Here is a 23,150-nt window from a genome sequence, read left to right as displayed (position 1 = left end):
ATTTCAGTGGGATCAGGGCCATCTGCCACAGGCAAATGGAGGCCTGAATAATATTTAAAAATCGGAGTCCTATGATATTGATAATGATAGCGTTACACTTCGCTGGGTCTGTGGGGAATCCTGACAGCATACAGGATCATAGCCAAAACAAGACCAGGTATTTTTAAATTTTACCATTTCTTAAATGTGTTACTCCAGGCCATACAAGATAACCTTGAGCCTCCACTGAGCCAGGTTTTTCTTCTTCTCATCTGTCTCTGATCTCCTCCAGAACCCTCCCAACCCTCTATCACCACTTACCATACCACCAAGTACCATTCCCTTGAATCCCAGCAGTACCCTCCTGCCCTGCAAAATCCTGAAATAAAAACTGAAAATGCTGGAAATACTCAGCAGGTCTGGCAGCATCCATGGAGAGAGAAGTAGAGTTAACGATAATACAACTCTTCTTCAGAACCGGCAAAATCCTGCCCCTGCCCACCAGCCACTTCACCATTCCCGCTGAATTTGGGCAGGATTATTACCTCCTACAACGTAATAAGGCCCAGGGTGTTAAAATAGCCCAGGACTCAAATTGGCATCATCATGTACATTTTCCACCCACCTCAGCACCAAGCATTCGCCCCCTGAGTTAAAATCGGGGCTCGAGGGTGTCTCAGTTTTTAACTTTGTAGAATCTGAGTTGATTGAGAAAATACTCGAAATCCCAGGGGTAGTTTAATGGTTCTTTTGACGGTATCATTTCTGCATTTTTATGTGCCACAGACAATCACCTCCTCACAATGAAACAAATGTAGAACTAGATTTAAGATTGAATGGGTGAAATATTCTTGGCAAAATACATAATGACTCTGATAACTGTGGCTCACTTTCAGTGTCTGATTTTATTCTGCAGTTAGTTTTTCCAGACTTTTTGTACACACTGCAGACAGGAATGTTCAACAGTCTGATGATTCAGTAATTTTGCTAAATCGACAACTTACAGTGTAAATCTCACAAAAAGATTGTGTATTGAAAGGTGGAGATGAAACAGAAAGCACAATCAAAGCCTGGACCTCACAATCTACTCAGGTTTCTGGGCTGTTGAAAAGAGTGGTACAATAAATTCAGATTTGGTAACTTTTCCCATGTTACTCCATGTACAGTTTTTATCACAGTGCTTAAATAATGAATTCTTCTGTTTGCCTTAGATTACCACTGCTCCTCTATTTTTCCTAATAATATTCTGTATGGCAAGAGAGCAGAAAACTAGATCACATGAAGAAGGACAAGGCATATGGAGCACAGCTGACCTGCCAGCTACAAGTTACTTGGGTAAGTGGAAAGATGATTATTTTTTAAAATGTTTTTAGTCACTTATCTTCCAGGCCTGTAAACAGTAAGTAATGGCGACCCTAATTTAGACCCAAATTATTTTTTTCTTAGCAGAGGGAAGAAATGATCCCCTCCAACATTATTATCCATTTTTATCCAAAAGTTACAAAATTCAGAGATCACTTCAAAAGGAGCTTTTAATGTTAGCCAACTCCTGAATTAAATTGTCATCTAGATCTTGTTGATTTCACATAAAGATTGGTTATTGATACCAAGTCCAATGAAAGCTTTTATTAAGAACATAAAATTAATTCCTCTAAAGGCTTTCACAGATTGTGAACTTTAAGATACACTAATTTTCCAATCAATAACCCCATTTAGCAAATCATGTGTATAAGTATATTCAATAAATAGACTTTAACTGTCCATCATTTTAATTATGATTTGATGGGCATATTAAAGATTAATATTTGCATTTACCTTTGCTGTTTCAACAAGCCCTGTGACAAAATAACTTTGTTGTTGTCAAACCTAAGTCAGTTTTAGAATAAACTTGCTCACAAAACCTAATGTCTCCAATAATTTCACTTACTGCATTTGTCGACAAATTCCTTCTTTGCTTATTTTCATATACAAGGTATTATAAAATGCTAATCCTACTTTCATCATTTTTAGTCAGTTCTGTTTTATTTGTAGCCACCTCTTCATGGGCAAGGGGGGAATATAATATTGCCTTTGCAAATTTGTTTATTTATCTCTGTCTTGGTGCCAGAAAGATTTTTCTTCAGCAGAGAAACCTATGTAAAGGCCAAATCTCATAGTGGACAGATATTATCAAATTTGAAAAAAGTAGGAAGGAAGTAAATGTAAATTGGAAAAACGTGATTAACTGAAGACTAGTTTGTCATTTAGAAACCGATAAACTGTTGGAGGAACTGTTGAAAAGCTATGATGAGGGTAAAGAGCTTCATAGATATGAGGTCCTGGAAAAGAATGAGAAGAAACAAATGTAAATGAGCCTTAATTTTAGCAGAGGTGAGGATCTGAGAAGAGGAAGAATGAATGGGACAATATATTTGCATCTTTGAAGGAACAAATAGAAAAATTCTTACAAGTAATGAGGTAGTATTTATAAAATAGAGGCAATCATTAAAGATTTGAGGCAAGGGGTGACAATAGCAAGATCATTCAAAATAATTCAAAATTAAGTAACTTGAAACACAACTCCTAATGTGCTTTATAGATCTTCACAAAATTCAACTGATAAAACCTAGAAAGTAACTTAATTTCCTTTTAGCACTTCATCTACTTTTTGGGGTGGGTTGGGGGATAAAACGTTGGAACCCTGACTATTCTGAATTAGCAGAATTTGTAAAAGCAAAATAACTGTCCAAGGTGTTCAAAATTATGAGAGGTTTTGATTAGGTAAATTGGGACAAAGTATGCCTACTAACTAGTCAGTTTGTAACTAGTAGACATCCATTTACGATCATCAAAAAAAAGCAAATGGAGAGGTTAAGATAAATGTCTTTATCTGAGTATTGTTAGGAAACAGTAAATGTACAAATATTTGAAAGCAAAAAATTTAAATGGTCTGCTGGGGAAATTATAATGAATGGCTTATATAGATAATTCTTTCAGGGAGCCATGCAGCCATAATGGGTCAAATGAACTCCTACGCTCTCTGGGGTTATTTTTGATCTTGTGCAATAGTGCAAGGTGGGTGGTAACAAACGGGCAGACTTTTCAATAAAAATTTCAACTGGTCTGGTCAGTTCCATGGAGAACCTAGACAAAATAGGATGACTCTTCTTCGAACAAAGGAGGTTATTAGCAGTGTTCAAAATTATGAAGGTTTTTGATAGAGTAAATAAGGAAAAACTGATGCCACTGGAGGAGTTGGTAACCAGAGGACATAGATAAAAATCTAGGGAGGAAATTAGGAAATGCTTTGATATGCATTTGTTATAATCTGGAATGCACTACCTGAAAACATGATAGAAGCAGTAACTTCCAAAATAAAATTGGATGATATACCTGAAAAAGAAAAATTTGCAGGGCTATGGGGAAAGAGCAGAGGAGCAGGACTAATTGGATAGCTCTTTCAAAGCACTGGAACTGACATGATGGGCCAAGTGGCCTCCTTCTGTGCCTTATGATTCTATATCTCATTGCACTTTGTGGAATCTTGCCAATTAAGGTCTCCTACAACATTGATCACAGTTCGTTGGCTGTAAAGTGCTTTGGGACATCCTGAGGTCTTGAAAGGCGCTATATAAATGACTTTCTGACTCAGAGATGAGAGAGCTACCACTGAGCTAAGGCCTTGTCTGAACTATTATGCCTTTAAATTGTCTTCAGCACAGTATTAAATAGTTCAATTATTTTTTTCTGGTAAACAAACTGCTACATATGAATTAAATATTAAACACAATTATGCGAGAAACAAACCTAATTCAATTTAAAGTTTTAAAAATCACTGAATTCCTTAGATCATTATATTCTTAGTTAACAGCGGCCATGCATTTTGAAAATTATACCAACATGCATTATATAAAATTGACATTTTTCTAATTTACAATAAATTTATTTTTGCATAGATTCATTAAAAACATTAAAACATTAAACTGGAAAGAGCAACATAAATACTAATAATGGTCAAATAAATACATATTTTCATTATCAATAGTCAAAACATTGAATTACTTCCTAATGTGACATTTTTTCACTGGAGTACAAAACAGCTGATGATGATGAAGAATTACCACAATTCTATTTAAAGCATGAAAGAGCTGTAGCTCATGAAAGCTGGAGCACTGACCATTTTTGTGGTTTTGTGTAGAGTTAGGGTTGTTGTATAACCTAGCTGATAATGAGCTTTCCTTAGTTAAAAAGCTAATAAGAAATGTAAAATAAATAAAGAGGCAAGGAGAAGACTGACTTATTTTCCATTTACCATTATTTTCTGAACAGTACAATGTTAGTTTGATAATATAAAATTTTTAGTGCATTTCATTGGTAGACTCACCTGTGATACTGACATAGTTTTAAAAAATTAACCCTAATGAATTTTTTGATTGGACAAACATATGTTTTATCTTTTCAACACGGGAGAGGCATAAAAGAAAATGTTTTCATTATTGAATGAAAATCAATTAGGCCAACAACAAATTGTTTATTTATTCCATGAATTTTTAGACTGTATGCCTGAAGGTGTTAAAGATGATAATTTGTCAATGCAAGTGGTTCCTGCCAAGAACAAAATATGTTCTTGTCTATCTGTGTATTAGCTAGTCTAAAGTTTTAGTCAATTAGAAATTCTAAACAAATATCAAGTGATGTTGAGGTAATGCCAACTTTTCAAAATTAATTGCAAAACAGATGAGATTGGCAGCAATTAATTATATGGGGAACAGAATCCTGCCAGTGGTTTTCATAATTCCTATGTTGCACATTAATTCAATTATTTACACTATTACTAATGAGGAACAAAAATACATTATTCATTCTGCTTTGTGCTGTTATTGAGTTTAGTTGACTAAAGTTATGAATGTGCTGACTAGTGATTGAATTATCATGCTGCGCCACTGTATAACAGAAATAGACAACTAGATGTCAAAATTGAAAAAATCCTGGAACAACTCACCAAGAAGAGATTGTTCATAAGCGCCAAGAAATTATTCATTAGATTGTGAGGAAATGCTAAATCAGAGTGACACGTATTTTTTTGCTGGGCAATGAAGCATATTTAACACACAAACCAGCCACTTCTTCATTTAAACAGTGCATATCAATATAGTCCATCTGGAATATTCCAAGAACAATTCAGAAAGAGTGATGGAGACCAAAGAAATGCACTTTAATAGCCAGGTTCTTGAGGCTCTGACGTGAGTAAGAAGAACATCAAGTGAAAAGTAGTAAATTAAAAAGGGAAAACTACAAATGCTATAGATCTGAAATAGAAATAGAAAATATTGGCATGCACAGCTGGTCAGTTCACACCTGAGAAAAGAAAAGGTTACGGTGTTGTGGGCGTGTTATTTTCATTGTGAAGAATTCACACCCAGGCCGGGATTTTCCGTGCATACTGGTATTGGCCATGTTCAGTGGCGTGAATGGACAATATGGCGAGAAGGCCAAAAATCGGTTTAACAACGTCATGAAACGGTTTGCAATCGCCTGCTCAGCCCATCGATGGCAGGCCACGTTTCTCACCACCAGACGTCAAGAACCTCATTGTAATAGATCTGCATGTCATTATAAGGCCAACCTGCCAGATTCATTCTCCCCCCATCACCCACCCCTCCGGATGGATCGTCCGCCCACGTCGGCAGGAAAACATGCCGACGTGTTTCACAACAGCATATATAAGGCCTGCGCCTGACAGGCTGCACTTTGCTTGGAACTTCAAGGTTTGTTTGCCACCTTGCTTCGGGCAGCACTCTCGATCATCAGTACCAGCTTCACAGACAGCACCACATCACTTTTAGGGGAGCTCACGAGCAGCTCTCCAGCTACCAGATCAACCATATGTGGATGGCTTTTCAATGGCTACATGATTAGGGCTTGCTTGGGGAAAGGGGAGAAGTGGTCTCAGGCAAGGGAAGAGGCTGCAAGATGAGGGCTGCACTGGGGAAGGAGAGTATCCCAGGGTGTGTGTGGGGACACATGTTGATCTGTGCAAGTGGCCTCAAGATGGTGAGGGCTGGGGAGGCAGTCTCCAGAGGCGATGAGATCAGATGGACATGTGAGAGTATGTGTGTGAGAATGGGTGGTGATGTCCCTTGAGCTGTCAGTGAGTGAGATGCCAGTGAATGCATGATGGGCTTGAGTGTTTGAGTCTAGAGTGATGAAATGGTTGCCATACCCTGACTGCATGGATGAGATCATTCATTCTCTATCTGCATTGGGTGACCAACCTCTTCTGTGCAACATTGGCACTGATCACCACTGCCATCACCTACCAAGCCAGAATGGTAATGTAGCTGCCCTTCCTGCGGTAGAGGACATCACAGTGGGCCCCCACAGCGTCCAATAGGTGCTCAAGGGCTGCAATCTTCTTGCCTTTCGGGGCCATGTCTTCTTTGCTGCAGTCCTGGGCTGGAAGCACTGAGCGCGGCTGTACTTTAAATGTGGTGCCTGGCATGATAAAGCGGCGAGGTGACGGCATGGCAAGCGAATCGGAGCCTGTTTGCCATCAAAACGATGTGTCCCAGGAATGCATAATTAATGCTGTGGGTTTGGGATGATACGGCATGAAAAGCCACCATTGCGACCGGTGAGTAAAACATCATTTCTCCCACCCACTAATGCACTTAGTGCAAATCTGGGACAATTCCACCCCCAGATATACATCTGAGTACACACTCCTAACATCATAACCTGCCTTTTCTCTTTACATATGCTAACTGGCCAGCTGTATATCTCCAGTATTTTTGGTTTTTATAAAGATACAAGTGCCTGGAATGACATCTATGGCAGGAAATAACTGAGAGATTATACACTGAACTTGTTGCAAACCAGGGAAGCTATCTGAAAGAAGATGTCAAACCTGAAGAAATCTATAAAGATAACAAATTAATTTTCATGTGCATTGCATATTTGTCATAAATAAATGAAAGGAAGTTACCCTAAACCATTTGTTCCCAAAAGACAGTATGATGAATTTATTAAATGCAGTGCATAACCAAGAGAATCAAGCATTCACATTAATGTGAGTCAATATGCAACCCTGAAAGGGATCAAGGTTAATGCAGTATACAACCAGCAATTAGGAAGCTATTTTAGACAGTCAAGGCTTACAAATGAACCTGGCAAAATGATTGTCATTTCCTTTGGACATCCAACACATACTCAATTTCCACAACGCTGCAGAGGGTGGCATGCAATGATAGTATTGTTGAAAACTGGTTAATAAGGATTATATCTAGATATCATAGGCTTTAGCCATGGAATCCTGCCATTGTTGTCCATTCTCTTGTAATGAAAGTTCCACAGCTTATCTTCACTCTTGGCCTTATGGTCTGCCATGAATTGTAGATGCTCTTCATTTTCTTCCTTGGTGAGTATTCTTAGAAGAACAAAATGGTGCCACACTCAAAGGGTGGAATTTTATGGCCCCGTCACAGGGGGGGAGGGGCCGTAAAATGCAGCAAACTGCTCAAAAGTCCATTGACTTCATGGGACCGTAAAATCCTGCCAGGGTAAAATTCCGCCCAGAATAATTCTCAGGACCCTATGTGGTTGCACTATACTTTTTCCACCCCTTCCTCCACCACATGCACCACCCCATACACCGTTCCCCACCCCCCCACCCCACAATCAGTCCAAATCTTTAAAATTCAGTTTCAATGGTATGTCCATTGGATGTTGATGGAGTAAAGTCCCTCTCTATTCATGTACAACATGCCATTGCACACGAGATAAGCATGGCTCCATCGGTATATTTATTAATTCACTGCAATCTTACCCAGATCGAAAAAACAGTAAAAACTGGGAAATAAGTCTACTGGTCCAAACTGTTTTTCCTTCTGGGTAGTAAGCTAGCAGTGCTGGACAAATGGGTTACCCTAATCTGCTGTTGCCATTGATCTATGCTGAATTGAATGTATACATTTCCAGAGTGGAATAAGATATCTGTGATCTCAGCAGTGATGCATGAGTGCAAACTAGCTGACACAACATGCTATAGCCAGTATTTGATAGGGATGATGTATTGCACAGATATTTAGAGTTGTGATGTTCATCACTGCCACCAATAGTGGAATGTGTTTGCAGATTTTCTTCCAGAAGACAGCACAGATATGTCACTATCTACTTACCTAATCTGAGCAATTTGAGGCGCTGATCCACAGATAGGTATGCATGGACCAGTCAAATTACCTAGTACTGACAGTAGCTGGATTTTGCAAACCTCCCACTGATATTCCTCCTCATCCAGATCTGCTAATTGGTGAGCTAGTGCTCCACTAAATGAGTCAGCCTTGGCTTAGTGACTGGAAGCCAGTGTCCAGTGGCGTATCACAGGGATCTGTGCTGGGTCCCCGATTATTTGTCATTTATATAAACGACATAGATGACTATGTGGAGGGTAGGATTATTAAGTTTGCGGATGACACAAAGATTGGCCAGGTGGTTAACAGTGAGGTTGAGTGTCTTGGGCTACAGGGAGATATAGACGGGATGGTCAAATAAGTGGCAGATGGAATTTAACCCTGAAAAGTGTGAGGTGATACACTTTGGAAGGAGTAATTTGACAAGGAAGTATTCAATGAACGGCATGGCGCTAGGAAGTTCTGAGGAACAAAGGGACCTTGGCATGTATGTCCATAGATCTCTGAAGGCAGAGGGGCATGTTAGTGGGGTGGTGAAAAAGGCATGTGGGACACTTGCCTTTATCAGTTGAGGCATAGATTACAAAAATAGGCAGGTCATGTTGGAGTTGTATAGAACCTTGGTGAGGCCATAGCTGGAGTACTGTGTGCAGTTCTGGTCGCCACATTATAGGAAGGATGTGATTGCACTGGAGGGGGTGCAGGGGAGATTCACCAGGATGTTGTCTGGGATGAAACATTTAAATTATGAAGAGAGGTTAGATAGACTTGGGTTGTTTTCATTGGAGCAGAGAAGACTGAGTGGTGACCTGATCGAGGTTTACAAGATTATGAGGGACATGGACAGGGTGGATAGGGAGCAGCTGTTCCCCTTAGTTGAAGGGTCAGTCACAAGGGGGCATAAGTTCAAGGTAAGGGGCAGGAGGTTTAGGGGAGATGTGAGGAAAAACTTTTTTACCCAGAGGGTGGTGACGGTCTGGAATGCACTGCCTGGGAGGGTGGTGGAGGCGGGTTGCCTCACATCCTTTAAAAAGTACCTGGATGAGCATTTGGCACGTCATAACATTCAAGGCTATGGGCCAAGGCTGGTAAATGGGATTAGGTAGGTAGGTCAGGAGTTTCTCACGTGTCAGTGCAGACTCGATGGGCCGAAGGGCCTCTTCTGCACTGTGATTCTGTGATAGTGGTAGCACTATCTGAGCTCGGAATAAGAAGATTGTGGATTCAAGCAGCTGTCCAGAGATTTGAGCACATAATCTAGGCTGATACTTAAGTAGAGTTGTGGCAAAGTGTTGCATGTTGGAAATACCATCTTTCAGGTGTGATGTTGAAACCAACGCTCCATCTACCCACTAATTGGTGTAAAACCATTACAAAATTCAAAGAAGAGCAGGAGAGTTCTTGAGTAAGCTGACCAACAATTATTCCTCAATCAATATGAACAAAACATAATTATCATTACTACTGTGGGAGCTTCCTGTGCAAACATTTACCTACTTTACAACATTTCAAAATAAGTACTGCATTGGCAGTGATGTACTTTGAGCATATGAAAGACATTATATAAATCTTTGTACATTTACTTTTAGATATTGTCCCAAATGTAAAAAGTTGTTTCTGCAATATGTTGGTTGCCATTCTGCGGTTAGTGTAACAAAGCTGCAATTTATCACTGATTTACCATTCTTAATTTTATATACACAGGTCAGGGTTTAACGGAACCTGCTCCATAGGTGGGCCAAAAATAATCGCGGTGAAGGCAACACAGCCCATTTCCGCCAGTAGGAAAACTGACCTCCATTAAGTCAGCGGCAGAATTGGGCCACAATGGGGAACCCGCCTGTTGGCTAATAGACTCATTATAGAGCCAATAAAGGTGATTATCTCTGAGCCCACTAGGATTTAGTGGTGGCTCAGGTATGCTCCCAAACTTGCATGGGCTTCCCATGCCTCCTGAAGGCCATCTAGCAAACAATGTTGGGTTTTCCAGTGGCCTCCTAGGGGCCTTCTTTCAAAGGCACTTAGTATCTGATTGAGGGACCTGACACTGGAAAAAGCAGGCACCCACTAAAAGCCAACTTATGCCTTTGCATCTGACCCGCCTCACCCCCATCTCCTCCCCCTTGTTGGCGACCCCTGCCTGTGACCCCAACCTACACAACTCACCTCTCTCTAGGGATCCCATGATGATCTCTGGTGAAGGCCTCGCTGTATTATTGGCCATCAATCCTGGCGGCACAGCTGGCAATGCAGAGCTGCCTGATTGGTCGAGGAAGCAGGATTTCTGCTGCTGGGGTCCTAATTCCCAAGGAATTGACCAGTTAAGTATCTGACAGACACTTATATGATTGGGCCTCCCACACCAAAGCGACGTGGGTTTCACACTGGTTCTCCATACAGTGGGCTGGATTCATGTCAGGAACATTAAATCTAGCCCACAATCTCCAATATTACACTGACTTCATGAGGGAACACTTTTGGAAACAGCAACAGAAGTAGGAAAATTCAGCACGATAGTGCACAAATTAAATTGTTTTGAATTAGCAGATGATTAGCATCTGTGATAAACTAACAACTGGAGGAAGTTTTAGCCTGGTACGACAGCTGCAATTAAATTTCTAAACACTTTCAGGCAAAGTACAGTGCAAGCAAATTCATAGATATGCCTTATTATTTTAATTGTAGAAAATTACATTGGGAACAGTACAATGGCAGTAAAATGTTTTTTACACTGCAAATTAAGAAAGAAATCAAACTTTTATGTATATAGCACCTTTCATAAGTTCAGGACGCCCCAAAGTGTTTTCCAGCTATTAAGTACTTTCGAAGTGTAGTCACTGTTGTGATGTAGGAAATGCAGCAAACTCCCACAAACAGCAATATGATAATGGCCAGATAATCTGTTTTTCTGATATTGATTGGGGAAAAAAGATTGGTCAGGACACAGGGGATAACTCCCCCACTTTTCTTCAAAATAGTGCCATGGGGTATTTTACATTCACCTGAAAAAATAGACAGAACCTCAGTTTAACATCTCATCTGAAAGACAGCAGATCCCTCAATACTGCTCTGGAGTAGTGACCTTGGTTTTTATACTCAAGTCATTGAGTGAGACTCAAACCCACAACCTTCCAATTCAGAAGTGTGATTAACTGAGACACAGCTGACAACAACAGGTTACGCTTATGCACCTTGTTCACTTTTCTCGACAGCTTTGCAATGGAACAGTTCACCTTTCTGCTGCTGTTAGCTATCAAGATATATTCAACGGATGCACAATTCAATGGGTACAACTGTGATGCTAATCTGCACAGCAGGTTCCCTGGTAAGTTGGATCCAAAATTGGCAGGATGCAGAGGACAATGGTCCCCGAATATTTTGTGAGTGGAAGGCTGTTTCGAGTTGTATTCCACAAGGCTTAATACTAAGTCCTTGCTTTTCATGGCATATAACAATGGTTTAGGCCTAAATGTAGGAGGCATGGTTAAGAGGTTTGTAGGTGATACAAAAATTGGCTGTGTGTTTGATAGTGAGGAAGAAAGTTATAGACTGCAGGAGGATGTCAATGGACTGGTTAAGTGGGCAGAAAAGTGACAAATGGAGCTCAGTCCAGACAAGTGAGGTAACGTATTTGGAGAGGACAAACAAGCCAAGGGAATACACAATAGATAGTTGGATACTGAGAATTGCAGAGGTACAATGGGATCTTATGTGCATGTCCCAAAGACCCTAAAGATAGCCGGACAGGTAGATAAAGCCGCTAAAAAGATGTAAGGGTTACTTTCCCTTGGGTGACGCATTGAGTATAGGAGCAGAGAAGATATGCTAGGATTGTATAAAACTCTAGTTAAACCACAGCTCAGGTGCTGTCTGCAGTTCTGATTACTGCATTTTGGGAAGTATGTGATCACACCAGAGAGGGTAGAGTGTAGGTTTAAGAGCATATTGCCAGAACTGGATAATTTTAGCTTTGAGGCAAAACTGGATAGACTGGAGTTGTTTACTTTGGAATAGAGGAGGCTGAAGGAAAATTTAATTGAGGTGTATGAAATTATGAGGTACCAAGATAAAGTGGATAGAAAGGATCCATTAATCTTCCAAAATTCTCTAGATTCTGGAGAGATCCAAGTGGATTAGAAAACTGGAATCATAACACCACTCTTCAAGAAAGGAGTGAGACAGAAAGCTGGAAACTATAGGCCAGTTGGTCGTGTGTCATTGGGAAAATGTTAGAATGTGTTATTAAGAAGGTATTAGCAGGACACTTAGAAAATCATAATACAGTCAGGCAGAGTCAAGATGGTTTTGTGAAAGACAAATCAGTGCTTAAAAAATGTATTAGAGTTCTTTGAGGATATAGCAAGCAGGGTGGATAAAGCGGAACCAGTAGATGTTGTATTTGGATTTCGAAAAGGCATTCGATAAGGTGCCACATAAAAGGTTACTGTACAACAGAAGTGTTCATGGTGTTGGGGTGATATATTAGCATGGATAGAGCACTGGCTAACTAACAGGAAAATAAGAGTTGGGATAAATGTGTCATTTTCAGGTTGGCAAACTGTAACTAGTAGAGTGCCGCAGGGTTGAGTGCTGCAGCCTCAACTATTTACGATCTATATTAATGATTTGGATAAAGGACTGTCTGTAATGTAGCCAAATTTTCTGAGGATACAAAAATAGTAGGAAAGGAAATTGTGAGGAGAATATAAGGAGTCTGCAAAGGGATATGGATAGGTTAAGCAAGTGGGCAAAAAATCGGCAGATGGAGTATAATATGGGAAAATGTGAGATTGCCAACTTTTACAGGAGGAATAGAAAAGCAGAATATTATTTAACTGGAGAGAGACTACAAGACTAAGACACTTTTAGTATCCTTATACATGAATCACAAAAAGCCAGCATGGAGGTACAGCAGGGAAAGCAAATGGAATGTTATCCTTTATTGCAAGTGGATTGGAATATAAAAGTAGGGAAGTCTTGCTACAGCTTTACAGGGCATTGGTGAGACCGCAGCTGGAGTACTATGTGCAATTTAGGCCTCTTTGAAGGAGGGATATACTTGCATTGGAAGCAGTTCAGAGATGGTTCACTAGGCTGATTCCTGGGATGAAGAGATTGCCTTATGAGGAAAGGTTGAGTAGGTTTGGCCTGTACTCATTGGAGTTGAGAAGACTGAGCTGATCTTATTGAAACATATAAGATCCTGAAGGGATTTAAAATAGTAGATGTTGGAAGGCTGTTTCCTCTCGTGGGGGAACCTAGAACTAGGGAATACAGTTTAAAAATAAGTGGTCTCCCATTTAAGGTGGAGATGAGGAGGAATTTATTTTCTCAGAGGGTCGTTAGTATCTGGAGTTTTCTTCCACAGAGAGCAGTGGAGGCAAGGTCATTTAATATATTCAAGGCTGAATTAGATAGATTTTTGATAGGCTAGGGAGTTAAGGGTTATGAGGGACAGGCAGGAAAATGGAGTTAAGGCCACAATCTGATCAGCAATGTTCTTACTGAATGGTGGAGCGGGCTCAATGGACCAAATGGCCTACACTTATTTCTTATCATCTTATGATCTATTTCCTTTGCAGATAGATCAGTAAGCAGGGACACAGATTTAAATTAATTGGTAGAAGGATTAGGGGGGAATTGAGGATAATTCTTTTCACCCAGAAGGTGGAAGAGATCTGGAACTCACTCCCTGAAAGGTTAGTAGAGGCAGGAACCTTCATCACATTTAAAAAATACGTGGTTATTCACTTGAAGTGCTGTAATTTACAGACTATGGACCAAGAGTTAGAAAGTTTGGCTGGATAGTTGTTAGTTGGCTGATCCAATGGACAAAATGGCCTCCTCTGTACCATAAATTTCTATGATTCTATAAATTTCTATGATTAAATAAGATAGAATGTACATTAAATTATGAGGTACCAAGATATAGTGGATAGTCATTTGGTAGTACAGAACTTGAGAAATGCTGAAAAAAAGATATACGTTTCACCTTGTACTCATCAGGACAATTCGCAAGAATATCAAATATAAAGGGAACAACAATTTATACTGCATGAGAAGAGCATGTTGATTGGTTGACAAGTGGACTCTTGAGTTTCAACATGTCTTTTTTCAGCGATAATAAAGTGGATAGAAAGGATCGATTAATCTTCCAAAATCCCCTAGATTCTAGAAATGTCCCAGTGGAATAGAAAACTGCAATTGTGACACCACTCTTCAAGAAAGGAGGAGACAGAAATCTGGAAACTATGAGCCAGTAGGCCTAATATAATTCTTTGGGAAAATGCTAGCATGCATTATTAAGGAGGTATTAGCAGCACAGAGTAACAATGCTTTTAATGCCAAACAGTAAATCCCATCTGTCTGGTCTGTTACTTGAAAGGATTCTGTCCAAAGCTGGAAAATATATCACTCAATAGTCTTTCTGCCAGGGTAAAAAGGCTGCCTGAAGCGAGAGACTCATTTAATTTGTTCTGAAATCAGCATGGTGATTGAGTTTAATGAACATGTATTTATCTATTGGCAGCATAATTTATATCTTCAGCTTGATCATTTGTAGCACCTTTCACTCTAGTTCTATTTCCCCCCCTTTTCTCCAGAAAGTAGTGCAGTAGATCTTGACTTTATGCGATAGTATAAAATGGTTGGGAGCAAATCGGCAGCCCATCTCTTCCCAACCTGGGGAGAGATGTAAAATGAGCTCCCGACACGCTACCATCCGTTTTACACTATTTCATAAAGTAAACATCTACCCCAGTGATTCTTACTGGGGTGCCATGCTGAACTATTCCAAGCGGATCAATGTCCTGTTGAAGTTGTAGGTAAATGAATCTTTAAAATAGTTACAATCAAGTTAAAATAACTTGATTTGTCCACATTAAATATTCTTGAAATGCATTTCTACGTCTGGGGGAAGGATTTTTTCGGATCTCTATATTAGTGACATAGCTGGAAGATTTCCCATGTCTCCCATTTTTAGTCAAATCATAAATGTGTTCAAAAAGATCATGGAAATTGCAATCAGATAAATTGTTCCACTGTGTTTATGATGTCGCTAATGCAGGGCAACCATAGGAAGATGTCTCATAATTAGCATTGCTGATAAATGTGTCATTTTGTGTGGATACTTGAAAATAAATCAGGCCCGAATTTCTTCCTCCTTCAACTTCGCAAACGGACTCGCTACATTGCATTTCCATGTTTCACATTTCCTGCTCCAAATCGAATAACCTTCCATTTGTCCAAATTAAAATTGAATTACCATTCTTCAGCTCAACCAGGTAATTGATTTGAATCTTTTTGAATGCTCTCCTATACTCTTATACTTCTCACTTAGCTATATCAATTGGTATCATTAGCAAAGTTTATAATATTACTAGAATCTAGAAAAGAATTGAATGCTTACCATCTGACCACTTGAATGAATTTGTATCACTTATAACATGATATTTATATCCCAGATACTTATTTGTCAAGTATACATCAACAAAATTGAATTTAACTGCAGCAAGCGGTTATGTTGTGAGCAATATACAATATCAGTCAATCTTTACTAAACTTCTTTGATTAGATTATAATTGACTTAATTTAATGTTTCTTCCTCCAGGTGAAAAGGACATCCTTGTCTTTTGTGGAGTACAGACCATAACAATCAAGATCAATTTTTGTCCAGTACTGTTCTCTGGCTACTCAGAAACAGACTTAGCATTAAACGGCAGACATGGCAACGCACATTGCAGGGGTTTTATTAATAACAGTACTTTTCCCACAGTTGTCATATTCACCATCAACCTCAATACACTAGAAGTCTGTGGAAATAGCCTAGTGGTAAGATTAACTCTCTTCTTTCTCTTCTGAACAATAGGTTATAGGTAATATTTCATAAATACCTCATAGATATCGAAGCACTGAAATGCAGTATGAATCTGTCATCTTGTTAAGCATCCAATCCTTTCTACATATGAATCTGTGGGAAGCCTCACTCTAGTTATAAAGCATTAGAATCAATGTTTCTGAATGGATTATTTTGATGCAGTGATTCGCTCGCTCTCAAAAGCTAGAGAAAAAGGCTAATAGCACTAGTCTTGTCTTTGCCAACTAATTCTGGAGTGCAAGGTTGGGGAGGGGATTGGCAAATAGGAAACTGTGGATTTGGGGAGGATTTCTACTTTTCCTGATTCCACAGGAAAGTATCTTTTTTAATCTAAATTTACCTTAGGCCGCAGCAGCCTTTGAGGAAGCCTGAATAGAGCAGGCTCACCTCCTGCTCCACTCATTGGAAAACAATTTCCCAGAGGAATCCCTAACAGCCTTTAGGTTCCTCATTGATGTATACCCATACCTGGATCCCACTACTTTATGGGACATCCTGCCCCACTTGCCTAAAGCTTTGTGGGTTGAAAATAGTCCTGCTCAGTGATATGAAGACCTGTGGCAGAAATCTGCAACCCTGACTAGATGTCATCCTCGAATCGAGGGTCAGCTGATGATGAATGTATATCCAGGATGCCTAAAAGATGGGCCCAACAAATTTAATAGTGGCCAGAACACACATGCAGATTGGGCGTGGGTCTTCCCATTGCTGCATTTGCTATTGTTGCATCCATTTTATGAGCGGAATATTGGTCCAACACATACCAATTTTTACCCCAGTGAATGGTAAATCAACGAACATTCCTACATCTCTTTCAAAATCTCCCTTGACAAATTATATTTCCAATAGATACATGTGCCTCCTATTTTGAACTGTAGAATCAGTAAAAATTGTTTTGTGAACTATTTTGTAGGTATCCGCTACTCAAGGACTCAATGCATTAGGTAATATTTCGATGGTGCAATTTGGGAACATTTCAGGTTATATTGACACTCCAGATCCACCAACCATTATTAGCTACCTGCCAGGGCTACTGTATAAGTATAGCTGCAGCTACCCATTGGAGTACCTTATCAACAACACCCAGCTTGCTTCGTAAGTTTACATTTTAATTGGAAAAATATTTCGGCACGTTTGTTTTAGATCTTGACAAATATTCTGGCTCAGTTTTTAAAGTACCTTTACAACATTATTTTTAGATCATCTGCAGCAATTTCAGTGAAAGACAGCAATGGTACATTTATCAGTACTTTGAACTTACTCCTGTACAATGTAAGTTTGTTGTAAATTTGTCAACTGTTATTGAAATAGCAATAGTCAATATAGCCATACTTCTCTTCATAGAACAGTTCAAAATTAAGAAATGAATGCAAAATTGTTGCAGAGAAACAATTCTTAAATCATGTTTTATTTCATTTTCTGCATTATATACATATTATATCTCTGCACATTGGATGTTTCAAGTTTGAAACACATTCAGTGACTTGGTATCAGTTTGGCTCATTAGTGGAATTTTGCAATTTATAAGTTCAACTCTTGCACTATAAATTGACTGACATTTCAATGCATTATTGATGGAGTGCTGCACAGTCAATTTCCATTATCTACAAAAATCAGGGGAAGCAAATCTATGATATCCCTATATGCACTCCCAGCTGGTGCTTGAGGACTCATGCTGGGTGCGCAATTCATTAAATCAGCCCTGTACAATACGTCACAGGACAGAATCACACCGATGTCCGCAGACTGGGATTTCAATGCCACTGTGGATATATGTCATTTAAATACTTAATCTAAGGGGGATTGATGATAGATAAAACATTTAAGAAAGTGTCTCTCTTGCTGCATATTTTGTGTCACATGCAACAATTCTTTTCACTGGCCTCTCTCTATTTTTCAGTTTGTCTTCTTTCTTCCCTTTCTCTCTCTCTATATGGCTTTCACAAAATTTCTGGTATCGTTGTCCCTATGTTTGTCTCTGCAACTTGTACATCTGTCTCCTTCCCAGTGAAAGTGTTTTCTACCTTCTGTTTTCTCTTTGCTCGATATTTATTCTAGTCTGTGTATATGCCTCTAACGCTTCTACTTTAGTCAATTCATAATTTCTACCATCTTTAAAGCCCAGGGCTATTTACAAAATGGGAGTTACTGTTTAAATTTGTATTGAGAGTGGGTGAAAGAGGCTGCCAGCCAGGGTTGGAGGCAGGTGGGGTTGAAGCTGTCCAGGAGCAGCTGGATATAAGAAAGAAACCAGGGTGGAAATTTCTGCACTCGCCAGCAGCAGGAATCATGTCAGGCGGGGACACTTAATTTGGCGTGGATGAAAATTTCAGTTTCCCAAAGGCAGGAAATTAGCTCGGAATTTTGTTCTGCCAACTTTCAAGGTGGGTTAAAGGCAGGTTGAGTTTCCCACTAAACAATGTCAGGAACCCCAGTTACATTCATTAGCATTCCAAGAAAGCTCATCAAAAGGCCAGCTCACCAGGATCATGTTCCCCTTCCAAATGAAGTTTCCTGCCAGCGGCTAATTAGAATGTTTCGTTTCACGACTGCATATAAGTGGGGCACACCTGGCGAGCTTCACTTCATCTGCGACTTGGAGGTCAGTAGATGCTGCTTTCACCTCTCCTGTCAAGCTGCAGCAAGGTTGGGCACAGAAGGCACAACCAGAGGGGAGGGCTGAGATGGAGGCAGGACTGGGGGTGGGGGAAGAAGCGGGGGTAAGGATCAGAGGAGAAGGGTGAGACAGAGGCAGAACCAGGCCGGGGGAAAGGACCAAGAAGAGAAGGGTGAGACGAAGGCAGGACTGGCTGGTGGGGTGGGGGGTGACGGGGAGAGACCAGGTGGGGAGGGTGAAAGACTGTCCAGGCGGCAAGTTTAATGGTCTATCTGGGGAAGAGTCAAAGACTTTCGGGGGGCATGTTTAACAGACTGTCCAGGGAATGAGGCCACACTGTCGAGGGCATATTTAAGAAATTGCCCAGTGAATTAGGCTACAGTGTCCAGGCCACGTTAGAAGACTCTGCATGGCACACATGTAAAGAAGCATGTAAAAAGGGATGGAGGATAAAATATTCAAGGGCCACAGCTGATGGGCAGAAGCTATGTGCACACTCCAAAGCCCACATTCTAAGTTTAATGGTCATGACCTAAAAGGCACAATGCCTAAAGTCATGACATTATTACAAGTTTACGATATCCATATTGAGTGTCTAGGCTCATGGAGGCAAGCTGACAATTGCCCAACAGCGGGCTCTTGCACGTGGGTTTATTCACCCTAATCCAGGCTCTCTTTGTGCCTGGATTGTCATGTTTAAAGAGAAGGATCAGCTACCTGTGGTCATCCAAGATGTGCTTCACCTGTAAGGGGTGGCCTGGGGATGCCATGTCCAGACAACCACTTGTGCCATCCACAAACAACAGACATCAGTGCAACAGCAGCAGCAAAATTAATAACCTTGATGAGCACTTCTCCTAAAACCAAAGCATGGTCGCCTGCGATAATTGGCTGACAGGTGTGTTGGCCAGGCAGCACTGTCACAAATGATGTGCATTGCCTGGTGTTGCTGATGTGGAATTATAACCTACTCACGGTGGTCTAAGTGTGTGAGAATTTATGCAAATGAAGATTTTGATGGGGTAACATCCTGGACCCTTAAATGACTGCGAAACGTTGAAGCAAATTAAATAAAAATGGAATCCATGAGACTTGGAGATGGATAGATTCAACATATATTTACAGGAGTGCCAACTATATTAAATGAGTGAACACCTGTGCCACCAGCGTACTTCTTAATTTTTCTAACCCTACTGCTACATCTAGGTGCGGCACCGACATCCGCAGCTGAAGTGGAGACAGCCTGCTGACTGCTATGCCCTGTTTGCTTTTTATTCATTCATGGGATGTGAGCATCACTGGCTAGGCCAGCATTTATTGCCCAACCCTAATTGCCCTTGAGAAGATGGTGGTGAGCTGCCTTCTGGAATTGCTGCAGTCCATGTGATACAGGTACACCCACAGTGCTGTTAGAGAGGAAGTTCCTGGAATTTGACCCAGCAACAATGAAGGAACAGCGATATATTTCCAAGTCAGGATGATGAGTGGCTTGAAGGGGAACTTCCAGGTGGTGGTGTTCCCATGTGTCTGCTGCCCTTTTCCTTCTAGATGGTAGCAGCCGTGAGTTTGGAAGGTGCTGTCTAAGCAGCCTTGATGAGTTCTCGCAGGCATCAATGCTGGAGGAAGCGAATGTTTGTAGATGGGGTGCCAATCAAGTGGGCTACTTTGTCCTGGATTGTGTCAAGCTTCTTGAGTGTTGCCAAAGCTGCGCTCATCCAGGCAAGTGGGGAGTACTCCATCACACTCCTGATTTGTGACTTGTAGATGGTGGACAAGCTTTGGAGAGTCAGGAGGTGAGTTACTTGCTGCAGGATTCCTAGCCTCTGACCTGCTCTTGTAGCCACAGTATTTATATGGCTAGTCCAGTTCAATTTCTGGTCAATGGTGAACCCCAGGATGTTGATAGTCGGGGATTCAATGATGGTAACACCATTGAATGTCAAGGGGTGATGGTTAGGTTCTCTGTTGCTGGAGTTGGTCATTGCCTGGCACTTGTGTGGCACGAATGTTACTTGCCACTTGTCAGCCCAAGTCTGGATATTGTCCAGATCTTGCTGCATTTGGACATGAACTGCTTCAGTATCTGTGCAGTCGTGAATGCTGCTAAACATTGTGCAATCATCAGCGAACATCCCCACTTCTGACCTTATGATGGAACAAGGTAATTGATGAAGCAGCTGGTTGGGCCTAGGACACTAACTTGATGAAGGTGGTTGGGCCTAGGACACTAACCTGCAGTGATGTCCTCAAACTGAGATGATTGACCTCCAACAACCACAACCATCTTCCTTTATGCTAGGTATGACTCCAACCAGCGAGAGTTTTCCCCTGATTCCCATTGACTCCAGTTTTCCAAGGGTTCCTTCATGCCACACTTGGTCAAATGCTGCCTTGATGTCAAGGGCAGTCACTCGCACCTCACCTCTGGAGTTCAGCTCTTTTGTCCATGTTTGAACCCAGACTGTAATAAAGTCAGGAGCTGAGTGACCCTGGCAGAACCAAAACTGAGCATCAGTGAGCAGGCTATTGTTAAGCAAGAGCCACTTGATCGCACTGTTGATGACCCCTTCCATCACCTTACTGACGATCGAGAGTAGACTGATCGGGCGGTAATTGGTGGGTTGGATTTGTCCTGCTTTTTGAATACAGGACATAGCTGGGCAATTTTCCACATTGTCGGGTAGATGCCAGTGTCGTAGCATGCCCTGTGGTCTAAGATGACTTTGTCAGGCGTCCTCTGATGGCACGAGGCCCCGGTTTGCTATGGGTCTCCACTCTGGTGCAGGTGCACCCACTTCAGCCTGACCTGCTGGAGTTGATGGGGTCTCTGGTAGAGAGGAGATGGACCTTTGGAGTGTCCTGGATGAATCTATCCGGGGTGCCTGGCTGGAGCTCTCCCTCTTGGGTGCCCAATGACCCCACCCTGACTCCTTAATGAGAAGGGGCACCTGGAGGGAGGTTGTGGTGCCCCGTCCACCTCTCACCTAGCCACTGCCGAAATGCACCCATGTCTAAAGGGATGGTGCGCAGGTCTGAGTGCAAATCCAGCAGAAACTACTGGACCAGGGTCTCCAAAGTGGCTGCCACCCTGCCCATGGAGACTTCAATGCACTCGTAAGCCAGAGCCATGACATTAGACAGAACATGGATGGACTGGTCCAGCTTTCGGGCCAGTCTGCCAACGGCCTTTGACAACACTGCCTGATGTTCCTCTTGTCTGTTTATGCATCCCCAAGAGGTCTGTTAGGGCTGAGTCCAGAGGTTTGTCATTAGACTCAGACTCAGCAGGGGCCTGGGTCTCCAGCAGTGCTCCAAATGTCAGAACCTCAGCTATCACTGCCTCCGCCAGCTTTGGACCCTCTTCTGTGAAGTGATTACCAGATTGTGCACCCGAGCCTACTGTAGAACTAGGTCCTACCGAGGTGCGTGTATCTGCATTGGTGGAAGGTGCAGGTGAATGTAGCGATGGTGCTTCCTCCTCATAGATGACCTGGGGGCTGGGACTGTGGCGTGTGGGGGATGGCTTCCTCCCCCTTTTCTTGCTGGTACCTGGAATAGAGAAAAGAGAGAATTAGTTATTGACTAAGCAAGCTCATATATTAGAGATCCCTCCCAGTCATTACCTGCATCTTGCTGATGTATACTGAATGCATCCTCACTGGTTTGTTGGGGGGAGGCCAATCTCAACTTCCACGCAGACACGATCTGTCTCCTCTCCTGCCAGCTCTGCAGCCTGTTCCTCGAAACTTGTGAGGGGACAGATTTCCAGGGTGCCACCTCCAGTCTTGGCACGCTCTCTCTTGTTATGGGCGATCTTATCCTGCAGAAAGACAGAAGAATTGACTAGATCCCAATGGGTGAATGAGCAGTTCTGAAGCATGCATGCCTATTGTAGCTGCTGATCCCTCCCCAGTAAGTGATTAAGAAGCCATTTGTCCAGGAATTAATATGAGATGGAGAGCTTAAAGTGGCTGGCACATATTCAGCGCTGATGTCCAATCTGCCGGTCATGTGTGACACCTCTGTGGACTCTAACCCTTAGACTGTTTGATGCCCTATGAGAGTGTGAGTTTGCAGTGAGTAGATGGTGCACTTACCCTGGTGGAGCACAGCAGATCACTCATCTTTTTCCTACATTGCAGGGCCATTCCATGGCCCAAAACCATCCTGGCGACCTCGTCCCAGGCCAGCATAGTCAGGTGGGAGGGCCTCCTGCTCCCATCCCTTGGAAAGTGGACCTCCCACCTTTCCTGGGCTGCCTGGAGGAGAGTCTCCAGGGAGGTTTCGCTGAACTGTAGGACCAAAGTTTGTTTCTGTTTTGGGGCTCCTGGAGCTTCTGGCCTGCAGTTGGATGAATGGCTGTCCAGGTGCCATTTAAATATGGCACCAAGACCTTCGACCCCATGACGTAACAGCAAGAGGGTGACTTCCTGCCCGCCCTGCCACAAGATTCATTAAGATCTCTCGGATGCATAACTAATGAGCTGAAGATCGCACAAGTTCAGCCATT

The 23,150-nt window shown here is 41.7% G+C and overlaps 1 protein-coding gene across 1 annotated transcript in view; it reads left to right on the top strand.

Moving 5' to 3' along the window:
• The first annotated feature begins 992 nt into the window (after nucleotides 1-992).
• The window catches only part of zpld1a (zona pellucida-like domain containing 1a), a 67,136-nt gene continuing 44,978 nt past the window's right edge, over nucleotides 993-23,150 (top strand). Inside the window, exons 1-5 of the mRNA XM_078560544.1 lie at nucleotides 993-1,314; nucleotides 11,360-11,472; nucleotides 15,757-15,977; nucleotides 16,937-17,118; nucleotides 17,223-17,295. Coding sequence (XP_078416670.1) covers nucleotides 11,367-11,472; nucleotides 15,757-15,977; nucleotides 16,937-17,118; nucleotides 17,223-17,295 — 582 coding nt within the window. The 5' untranslated portion in view covers nucleotides 993-1,314; nucleotides 11,360-11,366. The remainder of the gene's footprint in view (nucleotides 1,315-11,359; nucleotides 11,473-15,756; nucleotides 15,978-16,936; nucleotides 17,119-17,222; nucleotides 17,296-23,150) is intronic.

The sequence above is a fragment of the Cetorhinus maximus genome, chromosome 16 (assembly GCF_964194155.1).
Source record: "Cetorhinus maximus chromosome 16, sCetMax3.hap1.1, whole genome shotgun sequence".
NCBI lineage: Eukaryota > Metazoa > Chordata > Chondrichthyes > Lamniformes > Cetorhinidae > Cetorhinus > Cetorhinus maximus.
Note: the sequence above shows the minus strand (reverse complement) of the source record. Positions and strands in the feature narration are given on the sequence as shown.